The sequence below is a fragment of the Dreissena polymorpha genome, chromosome 13 (genome assembly GCF_020536995.1).
Source record: "Dreissena polymorpha isolate Duluth1 chromosome 13, UMN_Dpol_1.0, whole genome shotgun sequence".
Classification (NCBI taxonomy): Eukaryota; Metazoa; Mollusca; class Bivalvia; order Myida; family Dreissenidae; genus Dreissena; species Dreissena polymorpha.
In genome coordinates, this window is record NC_068367.1 from 29946634 (window position 1) to 29968593 (window position 21960).

Consider the following 21960-nt stretch of genomic DNA (forward strand, 5'->3'; position numbering starts at 1 on the left):
AACGGGCGCAGCAAAACCAGTAGTAGTAAAACATCTATAATAAAACAACAAAAATTATAATAATTAAAAAATATACTAATACTAGTAATAATTATCATCATGATAATAATAAAATGATAATAATAATAATAATAAAATATGTATGATGATGGTAATATTAATTAAATACACACACAAACAATATTAATTAGAAAAAAAGTAATAATAATAATTATAATTTGTATTACTATTATTTTTATTATTATTGTACTTGAGCAATATATTTTATAATTTCAATCCAAATAATGTTTATATTTTACTTTTTGTTTCACTTCCCTTGCTATAAAGAATTGAGAAAGTCATTGCATTTTTACTAAGGTATACTTTAACTTGACTTTTTTATGTAAACCATTGCATTTGATATTTAACTTTCACAATGTTTTAAATTAATTCTCGCTCTGGGAAAACAGGGCTTAATGCATGTGCGTAAAGTGTCGTCCCAGATGAGCCTGTGCAGGGACCTATACGAACAAATTTGTTTGTAAAGGTCCCTGGTCTGTGCGGTTGTAAAGGTCCCTGGTCTGTGCGGTTCGCACAAGCTACTCAGAGACGACACTTTCCGCTTATCGAGATTTTCGTTAAGATGTTTTCTTTAAACGTAAACAACCATAAAAGTGCGGACTACACATGCTAAGCAGGGATGACACCTTGCATACATGTATTAAGCCAGTTTTTATAGAGCGAGGCTCAAATGTAGTGATAAGTATTGCTTCTCCGATATTTATTTGTAGTTTTAATAATATTTTGATAGATTTTAAATGATACCATACATGTGCAAATTTAGTTTTAAAATGTTTAACATATCAATAGTATTTGTCAACTTGTTAACTTACATATCAATAGTATTTTTCAAGTTGTTAACTTATACGCACACCATTCACCGGCGGACGGCAAAAGTTAGTCGGGGACAACACTTCAAGCATATTAATTTAGCCCCGTTTTTTCACATAGACCGCCTCGTGTGTTTGGACATTATTAAACACTCGTTCCATTAGATAGAAAATAATGCTTAAAAACATTCAACAATAATTGCATAGTTGATGGAAAATATATGTGGCTAATACATACGTTAAAGGCACTTCTTAACTGAATGTCGAAACAACAATTTCCCAATATTTTTGTCCCAGAAATAAAAAATAAAAGTACACTATAAATCAGGGAGCGAAACACCACTTAATGACACAGACTATACTTTAAAATACAGCTATGTTTATAAAAATGATCATTTTTTTAAATCAGTAAATAATTTGGAATGAGTCTGTTATTTTCTTTCAATTTTGATACAATATGTGGATCGCTCACATGTCCGGTATACTATAAAAGTACGGATGATCGAGTTGATTATGCTATAGAGTTGTTATCTAAAGGACACTGGTTCGTGCCCCGCTTTAGAAAAAACTTGTCTCTTGCTTTTCTTAAAGTCTATTCTTTTCATTATAATTGACCTATACAGTTTGAAGGCGACAATCTAGCAATTCACGGTCACACTTGTGTATGAAGACGCCCCTATAACAGCATGGTCAACGTTTAAAAAGATTACCTTGAAATTGCTTCATATATATCCACACTATTTAAGCAACATTTATACAAACATCGTGTTTGGCGAATGGCTAAGTTCTGAATGGTGATTTGAATTACCAATAGCTTGCCTTGTTAGTAATAAATACTGAAATTTTTATAGGATTGGCCTATATTTTATTCAAGAAAACTTCTGAATTGTTCATGTGTTCGCCGGTTTGAAAGGATCCGTCAGCGTCAGTTGGCCTTTCCACATGCATTTATAATGACCGTGATTATAAAACTGTGTCATAGGTCTTTGACAGACTTTGTTCAGATCGATGTAAGGTTTGAGGTCAGTAATTCGCGCTATTGTTAGTCGTTACAAACAACTGAATAACTGAATAGGATCAAATAACGTGTGACCCACGCTCAGGGAAACGGGAATTGATTCATGTGCGTTAAGTGTCGTCCTTGATAAGCCTGTGCAGTCCACACTAATAAGGGACGACACTTCGCTTTTGTAGCATTTTACATTTGCAGGAAGTAAATTAAGTTTAGGCGGAAAGTGTCAACCCTGATAAGCCCGTGCGGACTTCGCAGGCTAATATGGGACGACACTTAACGCACATTCATTTTCACCGTATTCACAGAGCGAAGCTCCTGTTTACATCCGACAGTTAAATTGTCGTCCGCAATTAAAATATTTTGCAAGTATTTTCGAAATTTACGGTATTTTCATTGATATTAAAAAGGCAGATATTGATGGTCTATCAAGTTAATATCAGTGCGAGTGCTGATTGCAGCTTGTTTGATTGGTACTTAATAACCCATTTAAGCCTAGTGGACTCTCCAATCCTTCTAAATTGGATCAATTTATTTCCAAAATTAGGGATGTCATGTATATTTATTTCTAAATTTAGAATATTTCTTACAACAATTCCTTTAAGCAAACAGCGCAGACCCAGATGAGACGCCACATCATGCGTCGTCTCATCTGGGTCTACGCTGTTTGCCAATGCCCTTTTTCTAGACGCTAGGTATAAATGGGTTAACCCACGTTCGTTGATTACGGGTATATAGTATTCGTAGCATCGCAAATTTTTTTTTCTGTTTCCAAGGCTTACCTGGTATTCTATGGTACCTGTTTGTGCATTGACCATCATTTATGACTCTTTCTGGGAAAACTGGGTTTAATGCATGTGCCTTAAGTTTCGTCCCATATTCGCACGTGCAGTCCGCACAGACTAATCAGAGACGACACTTTCCGCTGTAATATAACTTATCGTGCTATATGGTATCACTTTTTTATGATCATACACCTGTATACATTGTATGTCTTTTATTGAATAAAAAAATAAAATAATTTATCGTTCAAAGGAAGTCACTTCTAAACGAAAATCAGTCTAGGCGGAACGTGTCGTCCCTGATTAGCTTGTGCGGACTAAACATGCTAATCTGTGATGACGCTTAAAGCTTTTGGCCCAGATTGCTTAGCATGAGACCCATTTTGAAATGTATTACTGCTGGACGAAATAGACGCGAAACAGGCGATGTTTGCGAAACGGACTAGTGACCACAATCATTCCGTGCTATCCGAAAATCTCAAGAGATTGGCCATTAATAAGGTGAGCCCGTAAAAATCTTGGAATCTACCTGGAAATCGAACAACTTTGAAGCAGATCCTCAATTATTCATTTGCTCGGCCATATTGCGAACGATCCCAGATTCCCACTAGGCTTCAAACGAGGCTCAAGTTGCTCTCGCGCAAGAATTCAACGATTCTCCATTACCCGGTACGTTATTAGGTTGGCTGGACGCGTCACCGAGCGCATGAATATTTGATCAGGAAAATGGCGCTTGTTTTATTGCTAATTTACCTGAAACGCCGTTTACAACTGACAAGATTTCAACAATTAAACCCCGGTCATCCAATTAACACGATTATAAGGCTTCTAATAAGCACGTAACAAGCTCATGGTCTAAAGAAAAGAAGAAATTATCCGTGGGACTTCACCTTTGCAAAGCTAAAAATTAAATATGGCATGCTAGACTAGATCTCCTTTTACATTGTTTGTATTCAATTGGCGGAAATGTTTGTTTGAACATTACTTGAAATTGACTTTATTATTAATTAAACTTGGATTTGAATAACAATATTGCAAAGTATTGTTTTGGCGTCGACATTTTATCAACATGATGTGAACGAGAACAATGCAGATGATTGCAGTGGCATAACATGTAATTTTGTTCTGCAAAATCCACGAGTTTAACATAAGGTTGAACAATCGGACGGGTGTTAAATATCACGGGGATAATATCATATGGAAAATAGCACGTGAAAATATAACTGAATTTGGTTGCAATGCCTAGCGAGGTTACAGTCAAATTCGGTCTTACCTTCCAATTGGAAGCTTGAGTTGAATTTTCTGGAATTCCATTTAAAAAAAAGTATCGAAGAATATATTATATTCCCTACGTTCGATGGATTGATAGATTTGTTTGCAATAATGCGCATAACAGTATACGTTCGAACAAAAATAATACTGGGCGTGCTAGCTCTATATAACAGTCACAAATAATTGTCATGTTACTTCTAAAAAATGTAGTGCAATCGAATGCAAACACCGATTATTGTAACTATTAAAAAAAAAATACGTGCAAATATTTTATAATCTGCGTAACTCGGATATATCCCCGTCTTAGAGTGGTGACAAAAGAGGCGCGTCGTGCGACAACGGGTCTTTATCCATAGTCGGGCAGCATAGCTCCAGGCCAGCTTGCGCAGGTTGGTCTAGAGCTACGCTGTCCGCGATAAACTCCCGCAATGTTACGTGGTTTAAATGGCGGACAGGGTAGCGTCAAACCAGACAGCGAGTCCGTGACTGCCCGCGTGCGAAATAAGACCCATTATCGCATGACGCGGGGCATATTAAAGACACACAGCAGATATTGTATATACAGAACACATATTAGTAAACAGACGAGTAGGCAAAACTGCATTTTATCATTACGTTAGCGAATTTTCGTTGTTTAACGGTTATTTCGTTTATTTGTTTGCTTTTGTAATGGTATTATCGTAATATAAATTTTCTCTGACGTTACATGACATCGGTAAGAGCTCGAGTTGGTTATAGGGAAGATCATTGTGCAGTGTTTGGTCGTCGATGTACACAAGTTATTTCCCTTTGTGTATAAGGCGAGCAAATACGAGTTTAATGTTAGCATGCATATATCAATCTTAATCCAACACACGTGACGAAGAATGTACCATCAAATATATTATCTATCTTATAATGGTACCACAGATCAAAATGTGTTTACTTCATTGAACATCATTAATACCAATTTTTTAGCGGATACAGACACGTTTATTCGTATTTGTTAAAGAATATAAAATTGTGCACATGCGTCGTCTGCACAAACATGCACATATTTCCAAAAAGTAAAACGGAAATCATTCGAAATTATTTAAAACTCTAAATTTATTCGTTTTCTGATACCACCTTTTCTGAAATTCAATTCTAGATTTGTATTGTTTACATATATTTTGTTTTCAAGAAAGAGTGTTATATATACTCGCTTAAAGTAAAAGAAATAAAAACGAACGAGTGATCACTGTGTGTACGTTTTATGACAGGTAAACACTAACGAAAATACAAATTGAAATATCGCGGGTACAAAAGTTATATAAAAAACAACAACAGAGCCTTATCCTGGGAAAACGGGGCTTAATGCATGTGCATAGTGTCATCCCAGAATAGCAGGTGCAGTCCGCATATGGATATCAGGGACGACACCTTCATCCTACACTGGATTTTCGTTCAGAATGGACTTCTTATAAAACAAAAACTTCCATACAAGCGGAAAGTGTCGTCCCTGATTAAACAATTAATGCATATTCATTAAGCCAAATTTTCACAGAAGAAGAAGCTCAATGTAAACAAGTTCATCACAGCATTATAAGAATTCAACATCTTAGGGAAAACGTAAGCTTCATACAAAACATACGGTAGCTCCTACCGACATGACGTTAGGCGGGGTTTATCAGATCAGTAAATGAAAACAGTGGAATGGGTGAGATTGAAATGTGAATACTACATATATTACATTATTTGTGTTGAAGGTATCCGTAGTATGGACAAGCAAAGTTGAACAAAATGAGATCGACTATTTTCAGACAACTCCACTTAAGGATGATAAAGCCCATGGGTGATGTTTCTCACGGAGTTAAAGTTATAACTCGCCGGGCTGCCGAAATCAGAAGAAAAACTTAATATATATTAATATATCTGAAAACTACGTTACGTAAGCTTTCTAATGATATATAATTTGTCAAAATCGGCTTAAAAATGAAACTATAATTTAACAAAATACGTGAGTGGGTACATCAAATTTATAACCTCGGCGCTTCGATAAAAGATCGATAGTTACGACACGGTCACGTGACTTAGACACAACAAGATATTTGGCGTAACGGTCCCGTTTCTTATCCGTGTAATCTAGAATCCGTGTGTTTCTATACCACAATATGGCCTGGGAAGACCACACGTGTGTGAACATGAACGGCATATGCATTACATATGCAAAAGTGAACCTTGCTCTTTGAACAGGGGGTTTAATGCGTGTGCTTAAAGTGTCATCCCAAATTAGCCTGTGCAATCCGCACAGACCCGTTTTCTCAGAACGCGTCTCATATTATTTAAACTCGGGCGCCGATTTTCAAAAACAAAGGTGAAAACCGTCGGCTTTAATTATATCCTAAATGTTACCGGGTGTTTTCAAATAACTCGCATAGATAGAGATATTGGTTTTAATAGTATTTTACAAATATAATTAAGTAACAGAAGCACCAGAACTCGAGGCTAAATCATCAGTGCCGAATAAGCACCGTGGAGACTCAAATGAAGTGAAACTGTTGGGGCCCACGTCCCGGGCCCTTGGTCGGCCTAGTGCCTACTACAATGCCAGCGCCCATTCGATTACACTCGTATAAAAATAAGCCTACCTGCGACAAGTCTGACAAGACAATGTCGTTTTATAGGTAAAAATGTCATTGTAATACCGTAATTCTAATACGACATTACAAGTATTAGATGAAGATTTTTAGAAAACAATACATGTTTGCGAATAATAAATGTGTGTTACATGGTAAGCGAATGCTATACCTTAAACCGAAACATATTAATGTAATAAATTAATTGGCATTGTCAAATCATTAGAATATTCTAAATAAGTACATAAACAAATTATTTCGTCACACACTCATGGGGCACCTAAAAGTCGCGGGGCCCTAAGGCAGATGCCTACTCTGCCTAATGGGTAATCCGGGACTGGACATCATCCATTATCTTCCGTTTTCGATTTATAGATAACTACACTAGGTATAAAGGAATGTATGTCCGAAGGCTGAGATACAGAATACCGTGTGACAAAGTACGTATGTATCCAATGATGGACAGTGAACGAAAACGGGTAGGGTTTTCTTTCCAACCCGCGCCGCTTCAATGAAACACACGCAGTCTTCTGCAAATGCGACATTTCCGCGAATTGTTTGTAACACCGATCCCGCATGTACGGGAATTTGACAGGATCGATCGTGGGAAAGAAGTACTCCGCAGGCGCCAGGTAAACTCCATTCGATTTACCGGCCTCTATGTTATTATCGATTAAATATTGCCTATAAAGTAGAGTAATGTAATGCGGACCGGTGCTGTCTAACACGTGCCACATATGGGCAAATTTCGGAATGTTGTCGAGGAATTTCTTCATCAGTGGATGCCCCTTACTGCAGATCATCAAAGCGTTGATCACTAAATGCTCGAAGTTAGAATCTATTATAGGGTGTTCGTAGGGTTCCTGTGGTAAAACGCACGAGTATTTTCTTATGATTGGGTCAAGTGGCTGTAAACTTTCCATATCGAGATCCGCGTACACCCCGCCATATTCATGCAGGATCGCGTACCGCATGGCGTCCGCCCGCCGGATGTTCTCCAGATACCCGTCGTACGCCGGAAGCACCTGTGGGTACTTGTCTGCGATCAATGTGCGCGCAGATTCGTCCGTCCAGAACATGTAAGTCCAGTCCGGATGATTTCGCGACCATGATTTCATCCAGTCGACGTAACGTGCCGGAATTTCGGTAGTTATCCACGTCTGATGAATAATCTTCTCCACCTTGCTGGGTCCATCGCTCGGGAAATCCTCAGCCTCGTAAATACCCGGATCCGGAAACTCGTTTAAGTCCAACTGGTCATACCCGGGAATTATTATCTGCGGACAGAACATAATGTTAAAGATTCAAGGAAGAGAAAGACTACGTTGAAATTTTCAACAACAAAAAAACAATAAAAAAAACTAAAATTACATTAAAAAAAATCAAGTCTATCTTGCTCTATTTATTTCAACAGCATCGGCACGAGGTAACCTGTATTTGTTGATTTTCCGTTCAAACCAAACAGGCAAACATTATTTAGACCAAAACAAGCTAGATTTATGCTATAAATCAACAGAGCAGAGCTAGATTTACTAGAGTTAAAATATGATATTAACAAAATGTTAATTTTATGTTAGCAAAACTGTTTAAGACATTTTTTTTTATTTTACTGAAAACAAGACCAGTTTTGAATTGATTATGTTGTGTAACAGCGGGTCATTTGGGTTGTACATGCAATGAGGGCTGCTGTGCGCAGCAGGGGAAACAACTTTGACGAAAAAACTGGAGAAAATCTGTTTACAGTAATTTCCCCTGGGACGTGTTACAATTCGTAGAGCGTGCATGCTATTTAATAGTTGACTGATCTTCATAGATTTACAGCAAAAATTACACTATTTATATGAACAGTTTACAGTTGGGCTGTGCTTTTAGATCTCATATATGATAACACGAACACATTAATGTATGTTATAGAACGAGTCACAAACATAAAAATAAAGTCTAATCAGAAAGACGTTCTGAGACGTAGACAGCATTGAAACAGTGAACCAATATGAAATCCACATAAAATCAGCATAAAAACCTTACCTCGTCGCCAACGCCAAGGAAAAGTTTGACTCCGACGAGCAGCAAGGCCACGGCCAGACATCCGCCCACCACAAACCGTCGCTTCACTCTCACAGTCATCAGAAGGCGGAACTTAGCGCGAGAACTGTTGCATTGTGGGAGGGACAATGCTGAAGAGGAAGGCACAGTAACGGTTGAGACTGACACTGACTGTGTTATCTGTTTAACAGGCCAAACACGTGTTTGATTCCACTGTAATCACCAAAGGAATATGTTTAGAAGATCCGCCAACTGTTTATACCTTTTTTACAATACAGTAAACTAACGCGTTTATCTTAATGTTCAATGATATAAGTCTTAAACAATCTCTTTTCATCATTTTTTTTTCTTAATATGTAAAAAAGATAAAAGCTTTCGATGACAAATTTCTATGACCGAATGAAGCAAACTGAGCGATAACTCAACGTAGAATACCTAAATAAAACTTAGGGTCGGAATCAAAATATAGGATCTGTCGGGTTAGTGGAAACGAACACAAACACGATTGATGACATTTTTAAATAAACAAAAACTGTTTGTAACATTGATATGACCTCTCTCCCAGTTTGTTAAAACATTAAAGAATTAAGAAAAGTGGAAACCGAATGAGCACTGTTGGATCTTGAATAAAAACTATACATGTTATCGTCTATCAATCAAGCAACAAATCTAAAGCCGGCAACCGATCGAGCAACAAACGCAAACCCGTCACCGATCATACCACCAATATAGCCCACCATCTAAAGACGCATTTCAACTTGAATAGTTAAAGTTTAATTGTCCACACCTTTGATATGGAAGCTTTTAGAATGTGATATCCTTCTGAAGATTGCATGAAGTTATGTTTGTAACCGAAAAGCACGATAATTCACATACAGTTTAAGTTGAAACCAATTTATTTAAGCTCAATTCTATTTAAAAGCCTTAAGCTAATGGAGATTCTCTCGAGACCGCTTTCTAGGAAGAACCAGTACTTGCTGCCGATATATGAACTCTTAAGATACCCTCTTCAAAGTTTGGATTGAACTCGGAACCCCCTGATCGCAAGACGGACACCATGTCACTACCCCACCGTTACCTCTATGGTTTGAAATGTTCTGCCTTTAAACGCTACGATGATAACTAAGCATAAATCAAATATTTGAGCAATTTAAATGCGACAATTCATTCAAATAGCAAACAATGAAACTTCAAAATCTGTAAGTTGACAAATTATTGTTATTTCCACTTCTTTTATAACAGAGCTTCAACTTATAACATAAAACGATTAAAACTGGGGTCAAGGAACGGCCAGTGTGAAGAATTGGAGGTTTTAGACGGTTTGATGGCTAGCCGAACCTAACACTTACCTATTAGTAATCAATAACCTAACGCACCTATACAACGATTTTAATCGAATGCACGTATGCAAACAGAAATAAAAAATGAATTCCAAAACGAGCAAATGGAACATTGCAAACATAATTTTTAGTGACGTAAGAATCTGAAATCTATTAAAGCTTTTTTAAGCAGACATACACTATAGATACAATTAATTGCGAAATTATATATTTAAGCAAATATATTTAATTCTACAAAAGAAATGTGTTCCAAATGACAGATTATAATATCACTGAGTAGTAAGTATGCGGCCAAATGACATCCGATTGATTTGGACCATGTCCTAACTTATACATTAGGTCTTACGTTACTGCAACGTAGTTAAGTCTTCAAACAAGTTCAACGAGATGAATATGTTATTGAACCACTGATTGTGCCACTTGTAATCTTATATAAATCAAATACTCAAAAGAATAATATACAAATAAGTTTTTAAAAAATCATTTTAAATTACAGTATTATCGTTACTGAATATGGTGACGTTTGAACTATTGTAATCAGTAGCATACACACTCATTTGATTCGTCTTCAGTAATAACGTTTAAAGCCCCCAAAACACTAAACATCAACGAATACTTCGTAAAATATTTTGTATGTGTGACACTATACACCCCCGGAAACCCGATATGCTGTGAAAAGTTGGATGTGCTAGGAGAAGTTGCCGATAGATTTCGATGAATTTCGGTAGGGTAAGTAAATCCAGTTCTATAATTGTTTAAAGGCATTTTTGAATTAAAATATATTTTGGTGTATGCAAAGGAGGTATTGCCATGTATGTAAGAAAAATACTGGGTATTATTATTATTCAGGATTTATTGAAATATTAAGTCGACGATGCAGGGATTTGTCCCATATTTAGCACTTTATTTACAAATTTCTTTAAAGGTATGCCAGTGAAAAAAATTTGCACCGACAATTATATTAACCAATGTCCCCGAGTAACATATCCGCCAGGGTTTCTTAAAAAAATCGTATTGGTGGAGAAAATCGACTTTAGCCCCCGTTCACACATAGCTGCGACTTTACGACGATAATCCCGATCAAGCCACGATCTGAAAAAAAAGTATCGAGGCCGATCGGAGTCTAATTCGAGCAATTTGGAAAATTATGGTCTTCATTTCGACCGTTCTACGATGCCCCTACGTCAAACGCTTACTGCGTTTACAGCCGCGACATTCAATATCATACTACGACGCTACTCAGAGATTTTACTGCGCTTTTACTACGATCATGAAGATCTCTCCACGATGCTTCCGCGCTGCCTGTACAATTACGGCGCTTTTACTACGCTCTTTTTACGACTTTACACCGATTCTTTTTGGCTACGATCCCTCTACGCTTGTTTTGAGCATGTTCAAAATAAGCGTGGCGAGAGCGTAGAGCTCTCCGATTATGAAGACTTTACCGCGATCATACTGCGCTTCTGAAGACTCCAAATACGTTTCTCCTGCGATTTGTCACGATCGGCCACGTTTTCGGCCACCTTTGGATCGTAGTTGAGCGGGCGTCTATGTGTGCATGGGGGGTTACATTCAACATGGTGATGAAAAAATGATATGATATCGGGTTTCCGGGGTTGCTATACCCCCTGTGAATTTTCCGCGACGATATCCGAACATTTACATACCAACACGAGATTGGCTTTAGGCAGCGTTGGAAGCACGACGCACGGTAGTTCTTACAGTCATACAAAAATAAAAAAGAGCATTTTTTAGCTCGTTCAATCTATGTTACCAAACCATTGAAATTTTGGCTGATGCTAAAAGGAACACTGATTTTTTATGGGTTAAATTTATTTTACGAAATATTTTACGACATATTCGTTTATTTTGAGGGTTTATTGGGCTTTAATCACACGGAAAAGGAAGTAACAGTATCGATATGCATTGCCTGTAATTAAATACATACAGGGGGTCGCATATTGAGGGAAGAAGCCATTCTCAAAAACAACAATATTTAACAAAAAGGCCAAAAGGCCATACGTCGCTCATCTGAGAATTGTAGAAACACAAAATGTTATGTGCGGAAATTGTGATGTTTGTGTTATAACCTTCCGTTTCATCTGGGCTGGTTTTTTTTACTTTGTATGACATATATTGTATATGGTCTGAGAGGGTATCAGAACAAATAAAAGTATTCACAATAAAATCAATATCTTTTTAAGAAGCCTCCCGGTGGGCCAATTTTGACCCCAGGTTTATGATTAACTTAGTAGAGGACCACTATAAGATGGCGCAGACAATCTATTAAACACATAACCCTTACGGTTTCAGAGAATAAGAGTTTGCTTAATGCCGGCCACCATAAAATGTTTTATGCTAAATACCAAACCGTTAAGCCTTGCGATTTAAGATATTTGTTCCAATATGTAAATTATAAAAATAAACTAACTTTATAAAGGACCACCATACGATATGACATACCAAATATTACACCCCTTACCTGTTAGGCTTCACAGATTATTAAAGTTATTAACTTTACAAGTCTATACAATCATGTGACCTCGGCATGATTTTAACTCACTTAGTAAAGGACCACTAGACCACACCAAATATTAAACCCGTGTGATTTCAGATAAGATTTTAAAGTTAGTTTATGTATAAGTCTACATAAATAGTGTGGCCCCTTGTGGGTTGCCAGTTAAAACTCAATGGTAGGATTTGAACAGTTAAGTATAGGATTACTAGACAAAATCATAAGCTAAGACCCTTGTGAGCTTTGAAGTTTTCATTTTTAATATTATATATGTTTAGCTCTAATGACCATAAGCAATGGACCGGAACGATTTGTAAAGCTTTGAAAGAGTGTTATCCGCGGATTATTCGTGTGACATTTCGTTAAAATTTCAAATGGTTAAGGAGAAGTCGTAAGAAGACTAACGTAAGGACGAATCAGACGTATTCCTTATTCTCATAGTATCGGCCCTCCTCATTGTATCATGCCTTTAACGAAAAGCATCCAAGAAGTGCTGGAAAGTGATTTTCAATTTTTAGAAATCGTAATTTATATAATGGTTTTCCATGACAATGACGACGATCATTCTCTTGATTTCCGTTGTTCATTGGAAAGTAGTTCATGTTTATTTCAGGGTGATGCTATGATTGTTAAATTACGAAACACACAATTATGTCGGTTTGTTCATGGATTAATAGTAGCTTAATCATTTTTTTTATTTGCAGCTTTTTTAAATAAAATGTAACACATACTTTAAGAACAACATAAGCAAGAGTTTCCTTTTTCCATGAAGATACTATTATTTGAACAGGCAAAGTAACGCACCTTACAATGCAATCAGAAAGGCCATTTTATGAGAACAATTGTACATGATATAAATTACTACAGGGAGCTAAGTCCAACCAGTATTTTGTCAAAACAATGCCAATTTAAATGCAGTTTTCGTTGTTATGTCCAAGAATACATATTTGACTATAGAGTGACATATAACACATGCGTTTTTTGTATTTGTACACTTCCAAAATCCGTATGTATTCATTAAGAGGGCCGATACTACGGACAGACATGCTATTGACGGATCACGGACAACTTGAATGATGGATATATTAATAATGGATGCATGGATGGACTAGTGGATGAATAGATGCATGGCTGGATGAATAAATGGACCTAGAGGTCAATGGATGGATGTATGGAATGCTAGATTGATGGATGGATTGATGCATGAATGAATTTAATTATAAATGGATGGATGAATAAATGGACTTAGAGGTCATTGAATGGATGTATGGAATATTAGATTGATGGATGGATTGATGAATAGATGGATGAATAAATGGACATTGAGGTCAATGAATGGATGTATGGAATCCTGGATTGATGGATAGATTGATGAATAGATGAATTGAATGATGAATAGAACGATGAATAAATGGACCTAGAGGTCATTAAATGGATGTATGGAATAATAGATTGATGGATTGATTGATTAATGGATGGATAGATGAGCGGATTAATATAGGACTAGGTGAATGGGAGACTAGAATAATTTATGGATTAAGGATTGATTGATCAATAAGAGAATGTTTGGATGGATCGGCTTTACATACTAGTATAATAATTGTATGTGAATCAAAGGGATCTTTTCACGGTTTGGTAAATTGACAAAATTGAAAAAGTTGTTTCAGATTCGCAAATTTTCGTTTTAGTTATGATATTTGTGAGGAAACAGTATTACTGAACATTAACCATAGTCCAATATATCCATTATATGTATCTTTTGCAATTTGAAAACCTAAAAATTATAAAGCGTTGCAACGCGAAACGATTGAATAATTTGGAGAGTTCTGTTGTTGTCGTTTAAATTTACGAAACTACGAAGATTGCTTATATAAGGTATAAAATACTTAAAACGTGTAAACCCGGCGGAATAGCCGAGAGGGCATTGCATTTTTACTTCAGACTAACTCCAAGACTCCGAAGGTCACTGGTTCGAGCCCTTGTACCGGCTACTTTTTTTTTAAATTTTATTCTTGATTTTTTACTGGAGCTTTTAAGATCCAATGTTTACATTTATCAATATAAAGCATTTAATAAGAAACTTCAAAATTAGTTGCAATAATTCAACTCTAAGCTTATAGAGCCGCCATAGCAAAAATTATCAAAGGCTCCGGGAGTCCGTTTATATGGACTAACTTCAAAATATGCCAAAATCTGTGAAAAGGCTCCTTGAAAATATAAAAATGCCTAATTCAACGCAATTTTTAAGGTCAGTAATTGATAAAGACATCGTTTTGTCAATGAAGTAAACACAAGATGAAACAAAAAAGCTCAGTTTAACAATGACTGAACGATGTTAAACCAATGTAGAAAGGGCTTACTAATGTTAATAACTATGTCAAGCTCAATTTACAAACGTATGTTTTAATAAACATACCTGATTTACTGTATGCAAGAATTAACACATAATAAACACATAATACTCACGAATGCTCTGCTAGTTTATCCCAATAAGTAAACATTCAGGATATTTAATCACACACATTACGTCAATTTAACCCATAACAATTTAATCCGAATTAAGCAAATATACTCCGTATTAGAGCACATTCAGTGTATTGGTCCTTGCTTTCACTATGCGTTTACAGAATGTATTCAACACACAATTATAGCCTATAAATAAACTTGATGCATAGAGTGCGGTGTGGAAAACTGAAATCAATAGTTGAGTGGTGCGGTTACAATGTCAAAGCGGAAATAGAAAGCAAAACGGATCTCTCTTTGAATGATCATACAAACCATGTTTGGTATTAAATACGTGTTAAGTTTTATATTTCAAAGTAACATTTGTGTAGTTAAGATTAAAAAATGGATCGCTTTATACCATAAAATTGAAATATATCTAGGTACATAATTAAATACGGGTTTATATATGTCACGACATCATTATACTGGTACTCGTTAAAGGGACATGTTCACAAATGTTGACATGTCATGAAGTTTGTCATTTAAAACTATAAATTTATAAATGTAAACATCGGAAATAAAGAGTTCCAGTATAAAACAAAAATAAAATTAAAGAAAGAAAAAAGTAACCCACAACTGGGTTCGAATCACTGACCCTTAGAGTAAAAGTCTAGCGCTTACACCACTCAGCAATCCGTGCTGACATAGATATTGAATATAGCGTATTATATACATTAATATAAGAAATGCGCGTAATGTCACAAAATATAACGATAACAACAGAACTCTCCAAACTATTCAATCGTTCGCGTTTGTAACGCTTTATAACTTACAGGTTTTTAAATCGTCAAAAGGTGCATACTATTTCTATTTTAGAGAGAGTGGTAAATGTTCAGTACTAATGTTTGCTAGCAAAAACATAACTACAACAAAGATTTGCAAATCTGAAAACAAGAGGGCCTGAAAGGCCCAAAGTCGCTCACCTGAGATAAAAAGAAATGACCTGTTCTTTGCAGCCCAAGATATCAATGAAACACAATGATGTTCTAACGAAGTTTCATGAAGAATGAACAACAAATGGCCCCCTGGCGGCCATGTTTTTTAACAGTCCTGAACCATTTTTTAACTATCCAAGATATGTCCAAATTTCATGAAGATAATGTGTCTTCCAGACTGTTCACATGTTTTCACTTTATACATATAAATAAAACTGCCTTACCACCTGGTGCCCATGTTTTTCCACTTAGCACGACCATTTTCAAACTCGTCCGAGACATCCACATAGCTAATGTCTTGACAAAATTTCATGATGATTAGGCAAAAAATGTGACTTCTAGAGTGTTCAAAAGCTTTGTTACTATATAAATATAAGGAAAAAGACTCCCCTGGCGGCCATGTTTTTTTTTACCGATCCAAACCATTTTCGAACTCAACTGTCGTATCCAGGTGTGGTATTGCGGTCTCGTTTGCTTACGCAAGTGAACCGGTCACGGGATGGCTACGGGTTATGTTACTTTGTGAGCACTTATGTAATGCGGAAATATTTATTCGACAAACGCTTATTTCCGGTCAGAACGACACCGCTGATTGGTTGTAATTCAATTAACTTAAGGTATTGCCGTTTACTTAAATATAATTTTATAAACATATTATTCAACAGTAGGCTGTTTTACACTAAACAATTAAGAAATATGAAAATGTATCGATTTTATATTTCATTTCATTAATATTGTGTATCATTCATTACCGTTTTATTTTCAATTTTCTGACATCGTTTTAATACATAAAGCCTGAAAATGATTAAATCTTGATTAATTACTCTGCAAATAAGAAAGATAAATCTTGACTTTGAAGGTTATTCTGATTCTGATTTCTATCTCCAGAAACTTATTATTGAAATTATTTCTTTATTGTTTTCATAGAGTATCAATTTGATATGTGTTAACATATCTTAAATATGATTATATAAAGTGAATTATTATGGAATCTTGTTTTGATATGAAGTTCCCATTTAAATTACATATTTTTTTGTTAATTGTTAACAAGAAATATCTTTAAACAAGAAATATCTTTAAAAAAGATAAACGGCGTTGATAGTTCAATGAATGAGATCAATGCTAGCGAATGTCTTTTTCTGTGCAGTTCTTAGCTGCATCACACGCAGTAAGGGATGTTACGCGGAGTTTTCGCGGCTTATTTTACATTATTACATATTGCTGGTCATAAACCTTTAGATACAAAACAGAAAACCAAAAGAAGAATGGAAGTGAAATTAAAACATATGAGTCAACCGGCCACGCGAGAAGTATCCGTATTTATAGGCGCGTTCTTCGAACAAACCTGTTTTAGTGGTTTGTCGGACATTGCTATATGATTCGATTATTAACAGTTTCGAGAATCATCGCGCTCATGCTTAATACAATAGTCAATATGGTGGAATAATTATTGTTAAATTAATCTAAAATAATATTTATCATTGTATTGTAGAAAACACATTAATAATCTATTATTGACATTTCTTAATTATATTGCTGAATATCTTCATTTAACATATTTCTATTCTGAAGAAAACTCCAGGTCACCTAGTTCACGGATAGAGTCTTTATTATATAACGATTATTCTACTGGCTGCGAACTCCGGTGATGAACTGTATATAAACTCTGACTTTCACACACTGGCCGCGAATTGACCCGAAACCTCGCGGGTTGAAATGCAATGCATTAAAGTGAGGCCTCGCTTCCACTGCTCTTTATACTTTTACATGTTAACATGTTGACATGAATATGGAAGTAAGTACTAAATATGAGAACATAGCCTTTAGTATAAACGCTTTTGCGCTGGTAATTCTCTGAAAATAAAAGGTGAACGCACATGCTGTATTAATGTCGAGAATTGATTGTAAAACTGTTCTATCTATTGAGCCTTTTCATTGGAGATAAAATTGTTTCATGCAGTATCACAGTATTACAAAGACGCGGATATGTTTCCAATGTTTTGGTGTTATACTCAAATCAGCCAATGGAATAAATGAAGAGTATTCATTCGTACCTAGCCGCGGGAAATTTTATTTGAATATTATTGGAAACTTACAAAGGTCAGGTCAGGTGAAAAGCTGGCTTAATACAGCACGCCGAAAAAGATATACGGCGTTGATAGTTCAACGAATGAGATCAAGGATAGCGAATGTTTTTTGCATCACACGCAGAACTGGATGTTACGCGGAGTTTTTGCGGCTTTTTTTACATTATTACATATTGCTGGTCATAAACCTATAGATACAAAACAGAAAACCAAAAGAAGAATGGAAGTGAAATTAAAACATATGAGTCAACCGGCCACACCCGAAGTATCCATATTTATAGGCGCGTTCTTCGAACAAACCTGTTTTAGTGGTTTGTCGGGCATTGCTATTTGATTTGATTATTAACAGTATCGAGAATCATCGCGCTCATGCTTAATACATAAGTCAATATGGTGGAATAATTATTGTTAAATTAATCAAAAATAATATTTATCATTGTATTGTTGAAAACACATTAAGAATCTATTATTGGCATATCATAATAATATTGCTGAACATCTTCATTTAACATATTTCTTGTCTAAAGAAAATTCCTGGTCACCTAGTTCACGGATATCGTCTTTATTATATAACGATTATTTTACTGGCCGCGAACTCCGGGGATGACCTGTATATAAACTCTGACATCCAGACACACTAACCGCGAATTGACCCGATATCTCACGGGTTGAAATGCACTGCATTAAAGTGAGGCCTCGCTTCCACTGCTCTTTATACTTTAAGCGGGTATATACGATTTTGTCAAATATTTATGAATTAATATAAACTGTGTAAAAAACTTATTATATATAAGTTTCAATATAAATTAAAATAAAAGTTAAGAAGAACATGTGTCGAAAAATGCGAAATAAGCCAGATATTTAATTCTGAAATTGAAAACGGCTGTACAGCCGAATTCGCCAGCATGTATACCATACATGTACGATGTGCATCTAAACTTAGTTTAACGGTTTATTTGGATTTCTGCAACTATATCTATTTATACGACACACGAACACTATCTCCGATCCTAATACAAAGACGAATGCTTCGGTTATTGTAGGAAAATATGTACGTCACTATCGGCTCGGGGCACTAATTTGTCTTTGCTGCATTTTATGAAATTTGGCTTTAATGTATAATTTTTCTAGCCTATTTTGTGTTATTGTAACATATTTTATCAATATATTACAATTAAACACATATAAAAAATCGTATATACCCGCTTTAACATGTTGACCGGAATATGGAAGTAAATACTAAATATGAGAACATAGCCTTTAAGTATAAAAGCTTTTGCCATGGCAATCCTCTGAAAATAAAATGTGCACGCACAAACTGTATTGATGTCGAGAATTGAGTGTAAAACTGTTCTATCTATTAAGCCTTTTCATTAGAGATAAAATTGTTTCATGCAGTAAAACAGTGTTACAAAGACGCGTATATGTTTCCAATGTTCTGGTGGTATACTCAAATCAGCCAATGGAATAAATGAAGTGTATTCATTCGTACCTAGCCGCGGGAAATTTTATTTGAATTTTATTGGACACTTACAAATGTCAGGTAAGGTGAAAAGCTGGCTTAATACAGCACGCCGAAAAACATGCATTTAATACTCCTTCTGTGAAATAAAATATATCAAACACTACAACTAGCTTGTATTACTGACCACTGATATTAACATCTGGCATAGAGCACAGTGAGAGGGTAATTAAGTACCTTGGAATCATGATTCTGTCAGTCTGTGGTCATTATCAATTTGTTCAGGGCAACTCATGCTGGTTTTCTAACTGTATCAGACACTACTTGGCTAAGAAAGCTGAGTTTTAAAAAGTTACACACTGCAATGATCAATATCTGCAGGGAATTTCTCAAAAATGGCTTATCAGTAATAGTTCCCATTATAGATTAATTTGCTACAAACTGATAACAAATGTGACAAAATAATCAGTACAGATTTACACAAGAAATTACAACTTAGCCAAAACTGTCATTATACTAGAAAAAATATGCATTTTGAAGTATTTACCCTTTAAGTGTTTTGGATCCAAGGGGTCTAACAAATTCTAGAGCAGAAGTAAAAATAGATTGGGAAACATGACTCAGCAGGTTAAACAAGGGAGATATATACTGCAAAATTGTGTACATTTTGTCTTTCTTTCAGCTATCTCTTAGTTGATAGGCTTACCATAAGTAATAATGACTAAAACAGTTATGTTAATTATGAAAATTCTTTCTTATGAAAAATTAAATAATACAGTTAATGGTACAGAACAATGACATAATAAAACCAATCTTTACTACACAGGAAACAAATGTTCTGACCAAAGTTCCTGAAGATTGGGCAACTGAATTGAATAAATAATTTTAAACTGTAAAGAGGTTATGAATTAATGGTGTTATTTAATTTTAAAAATCTATAGATTATTGCAAGTTTAATATGCAAAATATGAAGGATATTAACTTAACATTGTCTTCATTGTAAGAATTCATTAAAGCAGCACTTTATAATATAACTAGAGTTTTAACAAGGTTTTACTATAGTCATATATATATCGGACAATAAATGTGGCCTCTAGAGTGTTAGCAAGATTTTAATATAGCCATATATAGCCATATAAGGAAAAATGCCCCGCCCCTTGACAGCCATGTTTTCAAGCAAAGGCTACCATTTTTGAACTCATCCAAGATTTCATTGGGACAAATCATCTGAGCAAGTTTCATGAAGATTGAACAATAAATGTGGCCTCTACAGTGTTAACAAGGTTTTACTATAGCCATATAAGGAAAAATGCCCCGCCCCCTTGCGGCCATGTTTTTCAACCCACCGGCATCATTTTCAAACTCGTCCAAGGTATTATTGGGATTAATCTTCTGACCAAATTTCATGAAGATTGGGCAATACATGTGGTCTCTAGAGTGTTAACAAGATTTTACTATAGCCATATAAGGAAAAATGCCCCGCCTCTTGGCAGCCATGTTTTTCAAGCAAACGTAACCATTTTCGAACTCATCCAATATATCATTAAGACCAATCTTCTGACCAAATTTCATGAAGATTGGACAATAAATGTGGCCTCTAGAGAGAGAACAAGGCAAATGTTGACGTCGCATTTTCGAACTGATCCAAGATATCATTGGGAAAAATTTTCTGACCAAGTTTCATGATGATCGGAAAATAAATGTGACCTCTTGAGTGTTAACAAAGTTTTACTATAGCCATATTAGGAAAATGCCTCTAGAGTGTTAACAAAGTTTTACTATAGCCATATTAGGAAAAATGCCCCGACCCCAAGGTGCCAATGTTTTTCAACAGAACAGAACAGAATATTTTATTTTAGCTTAAGCATACAGCTCATCGCCATAAACATACATATGCAATAACAGCATGCGTGACAATTATATACAAAACATACATCCTTTTGAGGAAAGATCAATTTAAAAAAGTAATGACATACAACATGTTTTAGTGAGAATGTCACATGGATGGGGTTAATACAAAGTGATCATATAATGTTAACACGAAATTTAATAATTGTTACAAATATAACATTATTCTAAGCTTATTGTCAACCAACCGGCATCATTTTTGAATTCGTCCAAGATATTATTGGGATGAATTTTCTGACCGAGTTTCATGAAGATCGGACTATAAATGTGGCCTCTAGAGTTTTAACAAGATTATACTATAGCTATATATAGCCATATAATGAAAAATGCCCCGCCCCTTGGCAGCCATGTTTTTCAAGCGAACGTAACCATTTTCGAACTCATCCATGACAAATCTTCTGCCCATATTCCATGAAGATTGGACAATACATGTGGCCTCTATAGTGTTAACAAGGTTTTGCTATACCGATATAAGGAAAAATGCCCCGCCTCCTGGCGGCCATGTTTTTCAACCAAAGGACATCATTTCTGAACTCGTTTAAGATATAATTGGGATGAATCTTCTGACCAAGTTTCATGAAGATTGGACAATAAATGTGGATGTTTTCAACACCGATGCAATCAAATCGT

The 21960-nt window shown here is 35.5% G+C and overlaps 1 protein-coding gene across 1 annotated transcript; it reads right to left on the minus strand.

Annotated features, from left to right (window-relative positions):
* Nucleotides 1-6556: 6556 nt before the first annotated feature.
* On the minus strand, nt 6557-15081 carry LOC127855656 (uncharacterized). Its single transcript, XM_052391397.1, has 3 exons — nt 14900-15081; nt 8561-8709; nt 6557-7809 (listed from the first exon to the last, which is right to left on the minus strand). The coding sequence occupies exons 2-3, from the start codon at nt 8657-8659 to the stop codon at nt 6877-6879; spliced, it is 1032 nt and encodes a 343-aa protein (XP_052247357.1). The 5' UTR covers nt 8660-8709; nt 14900-15081; the 3' UTR covers nt 6557-6876.
* Between the last annotated feature and the right edge of the window lie 6879 nt (nt 15082-21960).

What these genes read in the sequence shown, in the direction of transcription:
- LOC127855656 (XM_052391397.1), bottom strand. Translation starts at nt 8,659, where the DNA reads ATGACTGTGAGAGTGAAGCGACGGTTTGTGGTGGGCGGATGTCTGGCC. An exon ending in TCCTTGGCGTTGGCGACGAG is followed by an intron (nt 7,810 to 8,560) that starts GTAAGGTTTTTA and finishes TTCTGTCCGCAG; the next exon opens with ATAATAATTCCCGGGTATGA.